This window comes from Abrus precatorius, unplaced genomic scaffold (genome assembly GCF_003935025.1).
Source record: "Abrus precatorius isolate BTA unplaced genomic scaffold, Abrus_2018 Scaffold7, whole genome shotgun sequence".
In the NCBI taxonomy this organism is placed as follows: domain Eukaryota; kingdom Viridiplantae; phylum Streptophyta; class Magnoliopsida; order Fabales; family Fabaceae; genus Abrus; species Abrus precatorius.
The window spans coordinates 1,704,816-1,717,433 of NW_020874417.1; the positions used below are offsets into that span (position 1 = coordinate 1,704,816).

Below are 12,618 nucleotides of genomic sequence, written 5' to 3' on the forward strand. Positions count from 1 at the left end.
TTTACAATAAACAAAAATAATTGAACTTGCACTGATATATATTTAGATAATTTTAAATTAATCTAAAAATATCATAAATTTCAAATAAAGTTACTTTTATAAATGAATTAACATTCAAGTTTGGGTTGAACATATTCTCAACTGTGTGCGTTTGGATTAGTCTAGTTAGATGAAATAATTAATTTTATTAGTTTTTTAAGCGAATATAATTTTTTTCAAAAAAAAAAATCTAACTAAAGATAGACTAATTATAATTAATAAACTGTTGTGTATTCATAAAAATAAAGACTAACGGAACTTATCATTAATGTTCACTTAACTAGTACATTAAATAATAAGACAAAAAAAGTTGAGTTCCATTCATAATGGATGGGACTATCTTTCCTCCTTTTAAACGTTTAAACATTCGTGTGGTAAAATAAATATTTTAAAATGTTAAGGTGTGTAAGAATTCAACTAGAGATTACAAGGTTCAAAATATATAAAAAATTAAATATTAAAAAAGTACATGTATTCGTTTCACCTTTGTTTACTTTGTGAATATTCCTTTTAAGCTAGCATTATGCAAACAACTAAACTGGGCTAACTTTACTTCGCATCACTTAACTTGTAAATCGAATAATAAGACATAAAAAGTATGAATTCCATTCGTGTTCATGGGACAACCTTTCCTCTCTTTAAACGTTTGTGTTGAAAAGAAAAAGTTATTGAGGGTAAGAATTTAACTAAAGGCAAAATGTTCAAAATATAAAAAAAAAATCTTCAGTAATAAAATATTATATTATGTTTTATTCGTTTCAACTTTGTTTTCTTTGTCAACCTTCCCGTTTGGCTTTTCGTTTTATCCCTCTGGTAATTAGCCTGCTTAAAATTTCAGCATATGATAATTTAAATCGTAATTTCGATTTTGATAAGTAATGAGCTTAATATTTCTATACGTGTATGTGCCATGAGACGAACTATTCTCTGGAAGTTTACATAATACATGTAATTATATGTTAAAAACTGAGCCCGCACGAGGTAATTTGTTAAACCAAAAAAATTAAATATATTAATTGCCAAAAATAAAAATGGTCTAGTATCACTTTGATAGGTCCAAAGTCAATGAGTACAAAGAGATTAGGAATAAAAATGAGAGGATGATGTATCTGCAAATGTATTTTAATGTTCAAGTCAATAAATGCACCAACAACAAAGTAATAATATGAAATTGATTATGCACTTGGTGTAATGACGTTGACCAGTCATTTAGATATATTTGAAGCAGTCCCAAAAGGAATAGATCAACGTGGCTTAACCTCCAAAGGATCTAGGTCCCTAGGATAGATGCTGTAACTCCTTGAATTTAATATTTCATATTAACGTGCATGAAGTGTTAGATGTGCATATGTTTACAAGGTCTCTAGGATAGATGCTGTGACTCTGAATATAATCTTTTGTAGCAGTGTATATGAAGTGTTTGATGTGCATATGTTTAGATTTAAGTGCACCTTAAATTTGACATTTGACCTAGTTATATGTAAGATTGTTAGCAATTCATGAAATGCCTTTGGTTTTGGGTCCTCTTTGGACTATCCCAAAACAAAAAAGTATGAGGGTAATTTGTGAGAAGATTAAAGCTAATGTGAAAATTTTATAATTTAAGCAAAAAGAAATAAAATAAGTTAGAAAGATATTTAGAAATTAATTGGGTAGTAAGGTATATAACGGTCGTTCACAAGAAAATGTTCTTCGTCATTTGTTTTGTTCATGCAAACGTGCTTCTCAAAGTGATCAAATTGATTAGTGCCCCATATATGAGAATCTTCCATGCATAAGAATAGAAACGACGATGTGAAATAGAACCGTATGACCTAAGCAAACTGCATTTATTCTAATGAACTGTTATGGAAGTACTGGTTCATTTTCAAGATTGACAATGATTGTATGCTTAATTTTATGCATGACAACGAAGGTTGGCCATGGCAATAAGTGCCGACTTGAGATTCGTATAGGATAATTATATGGATCCTTTGTTCGAATTGATCCATGCAACTTAGTAAGCACTTCAAGTTTGCATGGCCAACGATATTAAGTTATGAATGATCACATAAATCGGTTTGTTTTATCCGATACATATCAATAATGAATCCAACTTTAAGGTTGACATTGATAGAGTGATCTCCAAGATAATCGAATCTACGGTTTGGAAGATATAGCTTGAGATTCTTGTAACAACAGGTGCAGGCGATCATTTTGCTGATTGATCAAACTCGGTTACGAAAGGTACTACCACCTATAAAAAATGGATTCCTTAACCCAATTGGAATTAGGATGTATTTTGTTACTCGTTTGAAATCTATTGCACCCTTCAAGAGAGAATAAATAGCAATTTATTTTATTTTTGTTGAACCAAACACCTGATATAAGTTTTTTCAACGAAAAATCAAACACATGTTTACATGTACAAGCTCAAATATTAATATATTCACGTAACTCAAACAATAAACGAGGGAAAGTGTTCGGGAATAAAAATAATCTTACACTAGAAACGAATATTAGTCTCACATTACAATATGAAAATTAATACTTAAAAACAGAAAGAAATATTTTGAGGCAACCATTATTTTCAAACAAAACTAAAATTAAATGTTCAAATGAAACTAAAAAATCTCAATTAGCTTGTTATGGACGTACCTTCAACTAGAAACGATATGTCAACGTACTATTCAGCATACGTCGGTGTTGATGTTCTTCTCTATCAATTAGTGCGGTACATAAGTAGAATAGTACTTATTCCATCCTCAAATTGGCAATTATATTGAGTGTAAGTATCATGGTTTTGTGCTGCAACTCAATAATAATAATTATAATTAAAAAACAAGATGTAATAGATGCTGCCCTCTTTATTGTTTTTAGGGTTTTTTTTTTTTTTCTGATAAAAAATTGCTTTAAGAACTAATTCATTGATAAAGTGGCCGAAAGAGAAGTATTCGGCAAATTGGTTTAACTGATAATATTGATTAATAACATCGTATAGCTTTTATTAATGAAAAAACTCCGCTGATTAATTACTCTGATTTTAGATCATAAAGGTACTACATTTGGTCTTAGGCAATTTGTGGTAACATTTAATTAGTCGGATTCTCTAACTCGATTAAACTATATATTTAAAACAAAATATATAAAAATATTCACACCAATAAATTAGTAATAGTAGGAGTCAAATCTATTAAATGCAATTAACCAAATTATTAATGGCCTCTAGCTTTACTTACAGTTAGATTATTTTTTTTAATTTTTAATAAAATTTTATTATGTATAACTTTTTATTATATATAATATTTTACAAGTTACAAAAAATTATTTATAAAACTGCTGCCTTTGACTAATCATGGACTGCTATAGCCACAAGCAATATTGTCTTGAACAAGATTCATTTGATTTGTGTCAGGATAGTATATAAATATTATTTAAAAGAAATATATAAATTAGTCATAGATTATAAAATGGTGAAACCTCGCTATAAAACATTATCACTAATTAATAATCGATTGTTAAATTAGTTTTTATCAGTATAATAAACAGTATATACATATACATATATATATATATATATATATATATATATATATGTATATAACTTTATTTAATTTTTGATAAATAAAAATTATAGCAATAAATGTTTTTTAATGTAGCGATAGATAATTTATAGATATTAAATTTTACGTAACAATTTTAACCGGGCTAGGTTAATAAATTAATATCTGCCTATGGATTTTCCTTTTCGTGCCTCACATTTCATGATTCTTCTTTATGATGCCATGCTCTGTTCACTTTATATGAAAGTACTTTTACTTCCTAACAAGTACTTTTAGAATAGTAATTGAAAATTAAAAAATTAATAAAAACATTTCATATACTATATATTTCTTGACTGTTGCCGAATTTCAATTATTGAACTAGTGGTAATTCGTTGGATGAGGTATCCCCTAATTATTAACTAGTAGTATTAATTATGTGAAGAAACTTTAGTAACATATTTGATATACTTTTTATTTTATATTATTATTATTATTAATTGAATTTCATACGAATCTCGTTAAAAGAATGTAGACTTTCTTAAAACAAAACCATCTGATAATCGAAAATATGTTAACATAAGCATGTTAAATAATACGTTGTTCATGATTTTTTTAGTAAAATATTATTCTTTATATATATAAAGAGAGAGAGAGAGAGAGGAAAGGTAATTCTGAAAAATATCTTTTAGAAAGTCCTTTTAGAAGTTATTTTTCTAAAAATTAATTAGAAGAAAATTCCAAAAAAAAAAAATTTCAGGATATTTTTTAAAAAACAAACACAACTATTATAAAATTATCTTCAAGTCCAACCCTGCAAGCATAGCCAATGAATCACAGTTACACTTATTATGAGGAGCAATCTCTTTACTCCTCGAATATGTTAGATTTACGGTAGCTTTCCGCAGTACCATTAATTTGATCAAGCATAGTAGTTCATTTCAAACAATAAGCTCATATGATTGGGTTAGCAGCGAGACATTTAGTTACTTCGGAAGAAGTCATAAATGTTATTCTAACACAAAAACAAAATTAATGATCATATTACTTCAAATGTCAATTTGGTTCTCATGCTATGCGTCCAGAAGGAAATTATCCAAACACTGAAAATAGATATCACCATACTGAAGAAACATTAAGATAAATAGACAAAAGTTTTGTCAGACAAGTGTAGTTCCGTTGAACATTTCCATTGCTTCACTCAAGTCATCAACCAAATTCATGGGCAGCAAGAAAAGACCCTTACTCTCCAGTAGCTGACTGGCTGCCGTTGAATGTTCTTCAAGTAGTTTTCCCATTATCTCCTCAAGGGGTTCATTCAGCATCTGTTGGTTGATATAATGGCCATAACCCTGCAACATACAATACTTTGCAATCAAAGATTTTACATTATGATTCTGTGTATGTACTAAAATGAAGGATAAATGTGTACCTCATGAAAAACTAGTGGTATAGCAGTTGATTCAGCTTGCAACCTACCTCCACTTTGTTCCTGCAAAGAATAATCTCCCTAGTTATTGCCTCTATCTTGTTCCAACTTAATGTAGAAACTAGAACATCTACTTGTCCCTTATGCCATTTAATATGCATGTTATATGACAATTGATGAGATTGAGAACATTGGGAGTAAAAACGTACCTTTATTTGAAGTTGCAAATATTTGACATAGTCAATAATATCGTCCAGTATGTACGCTTGACTACCCTACAAATTAAAATTCAGTTCACCAAGTAAATGTTGTAAAATTCAGTCTGTGAATGCGAGCTGCTTAAATATTACTCCAAAAACCTGTTTTTAATGTTATGTTTTCATTTATGCACGGGTTATCATAATGACACCATCTCGGCATATTCAAACACTTAGAAAAAAGTTGGTTGGCATTTCTGGTGATTCTGTTTGAGTAGCTGATCAAAGAGAGAAACATCACACCATTAATGATAAATTGACAACTTACCAAAAAAACCACCCTAAACCCATATTTATGGATTTGTCTAAGTTAACTAGAGATTTTGTCGACAAAAAATTAAATAAAAAATTAACATAATTTCTAATAAATATCTTTAACTTAGAGAAACTCAATATTCATTCATAAACAACGGGTTACCTCAGCTGGATTTGGAAGCAATTCGTGTAAAGCTTTGAGGTTTTCAGCAATGCGTTGCCTGCGTTGCTATATTGAAGAGTACTTAATTAGGTGAGGAAAGCTAATTTGTGTCAAGAAAATATAATAAATTTGTTAAAGCTAAATTGCCAATAGTGTGGCCAATGGCAAGTTTCACTCACACGGTCAGTGACACGTGTTTTCTGTTTTGAGGAGCTGCATCCTGGTTTGGGAAGGAAAGAAGGTGCACCAACCATTACCATTGGATCAAATCGTGAACCATTATGCTTATCTCCAACTGAATCTGCTGTCCATGAAGCATGACCCTATCGCAATATTATAGTACAAATCATTATTAAAAAATCAGAATAAAGAATAATCTTTAAAATATATCAACAATTGCATTGAAGCATCGACCAACCTCATCATAAAGAAGATTTTGACTACTTCCACTTTCAACTTTAATTGTTTCCTCTCCTTCATCAACTCTCCAAAAACCAACCTGCAGAAAAAAAAAAAACACATAATAATGTATCCATGCATATCCGTATGCATGAAAATCAATATTCATTTTCACTACCTTTATTTATTTATCTATTTATTGTGTTCTATGAGCTTACCTTCCTTATGTCAAGGTCATTACTTGAAGAAGCAATAGGCTTAAAGCCACAAGCTTTTCCTGGGTCATTGTAAAAGAAGTTTCTGTCTATCCCCGTGATCCCATTACCATCATTCATGCTGCCAACAGGTAGATAACTGTTCCCAATCATGTATTCAGTTGAAGTGTTGGGCATATAAGTTGAGGATTCTGAAAGATATTCAACATAGTTATGAGATGGTTTTGGGAGGCAAGTCCACTGGCTCCCATTTCTTCCAGATGCTGCAATCACAAATTTTGGGTTTGGAATTGGATGAGCCTCAGCTGAATGAGAGACATCATTGGTGGTTCCTCCACTGTCACAAGGCACTAGTTGCTCAGTGTTCTCTTGGTGGCTTTGAGCTTCCATTACTAACATGTTCGAAAAAAAGAAAAAGAACTGAATTATATCAGAAAAACATAAAATAAAAGTGAGTAAGAAAATGGTAAAGGAAAGAACTTTCTGGTACCAACTGAAAAGAAGCACAGAAAAAGAAAAGGGTAGTGGAAATGATAAGAAGAGCGACAATTGGGGGTAGGGTTTACATGCAATGATGAGGATGAGAATGTGAGCGTGCTCTGTTTCTGTTCTGCTTCTTAATGCTCTGTTATTGCCGGCTACGTACGCAAGCAATGTGTATTGTGCAGTGCTGCCAAATAGTACATGTGGATTCTGGTGTCCTCTCCGCTTGAAATATCGATTATACCCTCTAAATATTTGTTAAAATAAGGCATTTGTAAATACTTTTGTGTGCCCTTAAGAAAAATATCTTTATGTGAGTTCTTATTTCTGACAATAATGTATTAATGTTGAAAAAGATTTCTATGAAACTATTTTTGGAATACTAATTTTTTAGCATCTTCATTTATTTTACATATAACACACAATAAGAGGCTTAGTATTTATATTAATTCACAGTTTTACTAAAAGCCCCAAGGAAGACTAAATTCTATGTCTTCTATAGAATACAGTTTGAGACAAAATAGACGAAAAAATGAATACGGCAAGAGCATCCACAGCTGAATTTATTTCTCAAAAAACATGTCTCCATTTAATCAATCCTCACTTCTGTTGAAACGATTGTATTTTTTTTTTTCATATAGTTTAACCTTTATTTCTTTTTTTTTTATCTTATGATTTTTGTATTTTGTATTGAAAAATGGTTTTAATTAAAAAACGGATAAAGGAGACAAAATTTGACAAGAAAATGAAGAAGAGAAGAAATATATTTTAAACTCTAACACTTACAATCCATATCTTAAGTTGAGATAATTCCGTAGACTTCTTTCTTTTCTTTTCTTTTCTTTTTTTCTGGTTTATTGTTTGACGTTTGTTCCTGATCTCGAATTTGCAAGCTAAAATAAAAATAAAAACAAAATAATAAAATAAAACAAGACGTCCGGGCCTTAAAAACAGGCCAAGCCCATGGAAGAAAAAGTATTAAAGGTGACGTACAGGGCCCGGCCCATTACTTGCACTCCAAGAACACCGCCATCATCGTCGACCACGCTCACGCATTAGAATCCCACAAACATAGGAATATTCCTTCATTTCCTTTAAAAATAAAAAATAAATATTATATTATATATTATCTGCAAGGGTTTGTGTTTGTGATTGTGTCGTACCTAATTCAAAATTCATTTCTTTTCAATCCTCTCTTTGATCCCAATTTCTAGATCTGCTTGTCGCTGCCATCGGCAACTAACCATGGTTCTTCACAGAGAACTCGACCTTGTCCTTTCATCCCCTTTCATTGATCCCCCAAAAGGTAACTCTTTTATTTATTTATTAATTATTTTAATATGGAACTGTTATTTTCACAATTGCGTGCTTCTGGAGTTGGTCTTGAGTTTCTTTAATTTTAAAATTGAATTTTATGCGCCCAGATCTATGTTCCTCGTGGTTTTAAATTCTGTAGTAATTTTGTTGAAAATGAACAGATGGTTCGAAACCCAGTGGCATGTCAATTGAAAAGAAGATAGAGTTCCTTGAGAGCTTGACTGGAAAGGTTATTCTTTTAGAATCATCCATTGGTTGTGTATATTCCATTTACAGTTACACTCATTACTTGTGAATTGTGATTGTTCTGTTATGAAAAAAATGTAGTTGCCTTAATTTGTGATATTATTGATTATTTGTGGTTCATTGCTGTTTGATACGGAAATTTAATGAATACATTTGAGAAACTTCTTAATGTTATCTTATTTTTTTAGGTCCCAAGCCAAATATGATATCTATCTATATGTTTATGGACTTGCAAAGTTAATTAGATTTATAAATTTGATAATCACATTATGAAACTGATGAATTAATGTAGTATTAATTAAGTGGCATGGCATTTTGTGATTGAGTTTGAGTGGCTTTTCTTGAAAGTTTAAATGAAACAAGTTAGAATTCCTAATTTGTTTTTAACTCTAATCACAGATGTTGTCTCTTTGAATATTTTTAGTTTTAACTAATTTAAATAGTTTAATAAATTTCCTACTTGAAGTCCTTTCACAATTGAATTCACTTGTACTTTTCTGTTTTAAAATGGAGAACACTAAGCATTGGCTAACTTTAGGTGGACAATTTCTTTTTATTCCTTTCCTTTTAAGAATTTTCACAGCACTTGTAGAAATGTATATAAACTTAATTAATGTGTGTCAATGATATACTGCAAGTTTACCTACTCATTTTTTTTTTGTTTATATTATATGTGGAGCTCCTATGAGGCTAATCTTTACTAATTGTTGATATGAATATTATAAATGTGCTCATAGTTTTACCCATTCTGAGTGATAACAATTACAAGATATGAATTTTCTGATTTAACGATTAGGTTAGAATTAACTTGAGACTAATGTTACTTGATTCAGGTCACCAATCGAAGGTCTCGCAGGTGGTTAAATGACCGTCTCTTGATGGAACTAGTGCCACGTTTAAATGCAGAGGAAATTAGGGGCTTATTTGCTCCTCCACCTTGGGGTATTTATCTGAGTCAACTGTATGTTATTCATTGAATTCATAGCATTTTCATGGCTGTTTATTTTTATGCTAAGACTATGGTAGGCAAACAAAAATTGAATTCTTCCATGCAAGCAAGCTTACTAAAGTCACGTAATTTTTATTTATTTATTTATTTATTTTTTGGTGTGTGTGTGCATGCTTTATTACAAGTGCATGGGAATCAAAGGGGTCACATTCAAAATGTACATAAAATCTATAGGACACTTTGAAAGTGCACTGACTTTGAACTTTCAGTGATACTTATTATAATTTTGTTGTCATTTTCTGATTTACTTTTTCCTTCCTTCTTTTCTTGTATTAGCTGATCTTTCCCTTTTTATATGTTAATGATGGTTGGGTTCATTTTACAGGTGACGAAGTGCCACCTTCAACATTTTGCATGACTAATGTGGAGAAGTGGGATAGATTCAGGAATATAGACATGGATAAAGAGGTTATATTTATAATTTACTTCTTCATATAAACTATCTTTGAGGTCTTTTACTGTTTATGAAAGTAATTTATTGCACCTGCAATTGGATTTAACAACCATTAAACTATTGTTGGCACTTATTTAAAGTGGGTCTGGGTGTCATTTAGGTTGTGATTAGTGTTTCCATTGTAGTAGTTTGCTGGAAAGCCTGTTAATGTAATTGTGATATTTGTGACATGTATATATAGTTTGTGTGGGCATCATGCTCATGTGGCCAGGTGTGCATGCTTGAGGATTGCGATTAGTCTAGATCAAGGCAAAAGTATAACCTCTAGGCTGATTGCTTGGTTAGCATATGAAATTGCATTTTAATTATATCTTCATGAGGTGTGGTGAGTCTAGTGACAGCTGATAAGCATCTCATTATAGTTTTTTGTTTGCTTTGGTAGGTTAATATAATTCATGCCCTTGAAAACTCTTTAGAAAAGAGAAAAGGTCATGTTGATGCTGACAAGATGGCAGTGTTGAATGGCTGGCATAGAGTTGATTGTAGAACAAGAGAGGCACTACGCCGCAGCTCTCTTTCCGAACTCATAGAGGGTTATGAGGTATATATCAGATTAATGATTACCCCTCACTGAGTCCCCATCCCTAAATCATTGTGTTGCGCATGAAAGGGCCTAAACCATGGGTGCTTGTATACTTTTCATTTGCCATAATTACAAATAGTTTTATTGATATTTACATGGAATCTATTTTTCCCTTTTAGGAATGCGTGCGGGGCTTCATAACAGAAAGTGCAGATGGGGGAGTTCTTGAACTACGGGTTCAGGATCCCTTTCATAGATTGTTGCTGCATGGAGTTTGTGAGGTGATATAGATATACTGGTCCCATTGTTAATGTCCAGAAAATTTTGGAAGTGCTTGAGAGTACATTTTATGAAAACCAATAATTGATCATGAGAAAATAGCTTGCTGAAAAATAATTTCAGACAGAATTTTTCCCATAAAACATTTTCAGGAAAAAACAGTTTGTCAGGATAAGCCTTCATCAATGGATTGTACACTGGAAAATATTTTTCTTTTGAATGTCACCCCAAACAGCAGAAAAAGTTTTTTATTCTACTCCAAGCAATAGAAAGTGCTTTTCACACCAAATAGGAAAAAGCTTTCCATAAGGGTATTCTGTCAAAACAAACTAGTGATGGGTGTTTGAGAGAGCAGATCCAATTAATTCCCCCTTGATACATAAGCATCCTAACAATTGTTTCTCTTGTAAGCTGATCTGAGTATATTAAATTTTGTTGGAATATTCTGTGAACAGTTTTACAATCTGGCATCAGATACAGAGACAGATTTCAATGGCACAGAGTCGTCAAAGATTACAAGGATAAAGAAGAAGAAAAGGGGTTCTGCCAAGCTGTCAAATATCACCCTGTCCCATTTTCTGAAAATGTCCAAGGAAGGAAGTTGGTAGTTTCTTCAGGCAGAGCTGTTGTCCATACAATAAAGCCTGAACCTTAGTGATGGATCTCCTGAACTGAAAAAAAAACCTGCCTCAAGTACCAGGATGAACAATGTACACAATTAGGTATTTTTCTTTTCCAGAATATCACTGTAAATTAGTTCGTCAACCTGTATTTAATTGGTTGATGCCAACAATCAACGAAAGTTATTGATTGTGGGAATACAATGTTGTAGCTGATTAAATCTGATTTTAATAAATATCACATCTTATGGTTGCATTATCAGAGATATACGTCTATATGTACATATAAAGGTGAGATAGTCAATATTTAGAGATAGAATCAGGATCCAAATTCTATTTTGAGCGTGGTTTATCGACACAGTTGGGTTAGGAAATCTTAATTTTTGGATTATTGGTGGTGAGGAGTGCATAAAGGCAAGTGAGGGGGATGCATATATTTGTTGGTTATATTTAACCCGAACTTTACTGTTGGAGCTAGTCTTTTACTGTTAGTGCCTTTATATGTGTACATAGATAATTGTTTCAGAGTGCAAATTGCATTAACTTGAAGATTGAATTGTGGGATAAATAGTATCGGAGTATCGGATTATGCTTTAAAATCTGACATTTATAATTATGTAATATATAAACGTACTTCAATTTATAGTGTTCGTTTCAAATTTCGGGAAACTTGACGAACTTGATTTACTCGTAAGAATGAGATATATATATCACCAAACTTTCGTCAAAAATCCATAAGTTTCGTTATTCCATCATAATTATCATCTTCTGCCTCCAAATCAAATATGGTTACGAACCTCATCAAATGATACTCTGTTTCTCTTTCTCTATCTCGCATGTATATCTGAATTGTGTATAAGGAAAGCAAACATACGGTCGTGCACGTAATCTTCACTGACTCTGCTTTCAAAGGAAATCCACCAGTGGTTTGCTTGTTGGCTATCCTCTATAAGATCCACACCCGACAAAATATGCGAACAGACTATCCTCTGTATTGGCTATAAGCCGTGCATTATGATAATATAAGACGAGAAATCTTAGTGTATGGTTGAAACCTATTAAAAGACTGAACCCTAAACCTAATTGAAAAGTGAAAGTAGCGTTAAAATGGATACATGTTTTAGTATCATTAAATTTTGTTAAAAATTAAAATTATGAGAAGATAAAGCCAACTTATTATTAACTACGCTATTATTATAAAAAAAAAATTTCAAGTTAAACTCTTCGTTATTATAAAAAAATAAATATAAGTTGAATTTTCATCATTGTAAAAAAGATAAATTCAAGTTAAAATTATTTTCTTAATTTTTAAGTAAAAAATTTTTATTCAAACTTTATAAATAAGTGATGTTATAAAATATAAAATTTTATAATAAAATAGTTTATTATTTAATATTAAAGTTTGTTTT

At 31.2% G+C, this 12,618-nt stretch overlaps 2 protein-coding genes across 3 annotated transcripts; one reads left to right on the forward strand and one right to left on the reverse strand.

The window, feature by feature from the left end:
- Positions 1-4,610: 4,610 nt before the first annotated feature.
- On the reverse strand, positions 4,611-6,955 carry LOC113873622 (transcription factor bHLH83). Its single transcript, XM_027511824.1, has 8 exons — positions 6,845-6,955; positions 6,282-6,670; positions 6,083-6,163; positions 5,844-5,987; positions 5,665-5,730; positions 5,199-5,264; positions 4,993-5,052; positions 4,611-4,912 (listed from the first exon to the last, which is right to left on the reverse strand). The coding sequence occupies exons 2-8, from the start codon at positions 6,666-6,668 to the stop codon at positions 4,721-4,723; spliced, it is 996 nt and encodes a 331-aa protein (XP_027367625.1). The 5' UTR covers positions 6,669-6,670; positions 6,845-6,955; the 3' UTR covers positions 4,611-4,720.
- Positions 6,956-7,811: 856 nt separating this feature from the next.
- LOC113872183 (R3H domain-containing protein 4) lies at positions 7,812-11,291 on the forward strand. Of its 2 annotated transcripts, none has more exons than XM_027509516.1 (7): positions 7,812-8,067; positions 8,240-8,307; positions 9,158-9,266; positions 9,659-9,741; positions 10,170-10,328; positions 10,490-10,591; positions 11,045-11,291. In XM_027509516.1, exons 1-7 carry the CDS (start codon positions 8,007-8,009, stop codon positions 11,195-11,197), a joined length of 735 nt encoding a protein of 244 aa, XP_027365317.1. In that variant the 5' UTR covers positions 7,812-8,006; the 3' UTR covers positions 11,198-11,291. The 2 variants fall into 2 exon arrangements, with proteins under 2 accessions (XP_027365317.1, XP_027365318.1); XM_027509517.1 differs by having other exon boundaries at positions 7,878-8,067; positions 11,064-11,291.
- The last annotated feature ends 1,327 nt before the right edge of the window (positions 11,292-12,618 follow it).

Excerpts from the sequence above, each read along its gene's own strand:
- LOC113873622 (XM_027511824.1), bottom strand. The coding sequence starts at position 6,668 with ATGGAAGCTCAAAGCCACCAAGAGAACACTGAGCAACTAGTGCCTTGT. Across the intron at positions 5,053-5,198 it reads ATTTGCAACTTCAAATAAAG|GAACAAAGTGGAGGTAGGTT; the intron begins GTACGTTTTTAC and ends TATTCTTTGCAG. Across the intron at positions 4,913-4,992 it reads TACCACTAGTTTTTCATGAG|GGTTATGGCCATTATATCAA; the intron begins GTACACATTTAT and ends TGTATGTTGCAG.
- LOC113872183 (XM_027509516.1), top strand. The coding sequence starts at position 8,007 with ATGGTTCTTCACAGAGAACTCGACCTTGTCCTTTCATCCCCTTTCATT. Across the intron at positions 9,742-10,169 it reads ATATAGACATGGATAAAGAG|GTTAATATAATTCATGCCCT; the intron begins GTTATATTTATA and ends TTGCTTTGGTAG. Across the intron at positions 10,329-10,489 it reads AACTCATAGAGGGTTATGAG|GAATGCGTGCGGGGCTTCAT; the intron begins GTATATATCAGA and ends TTTCCCTTTTAG.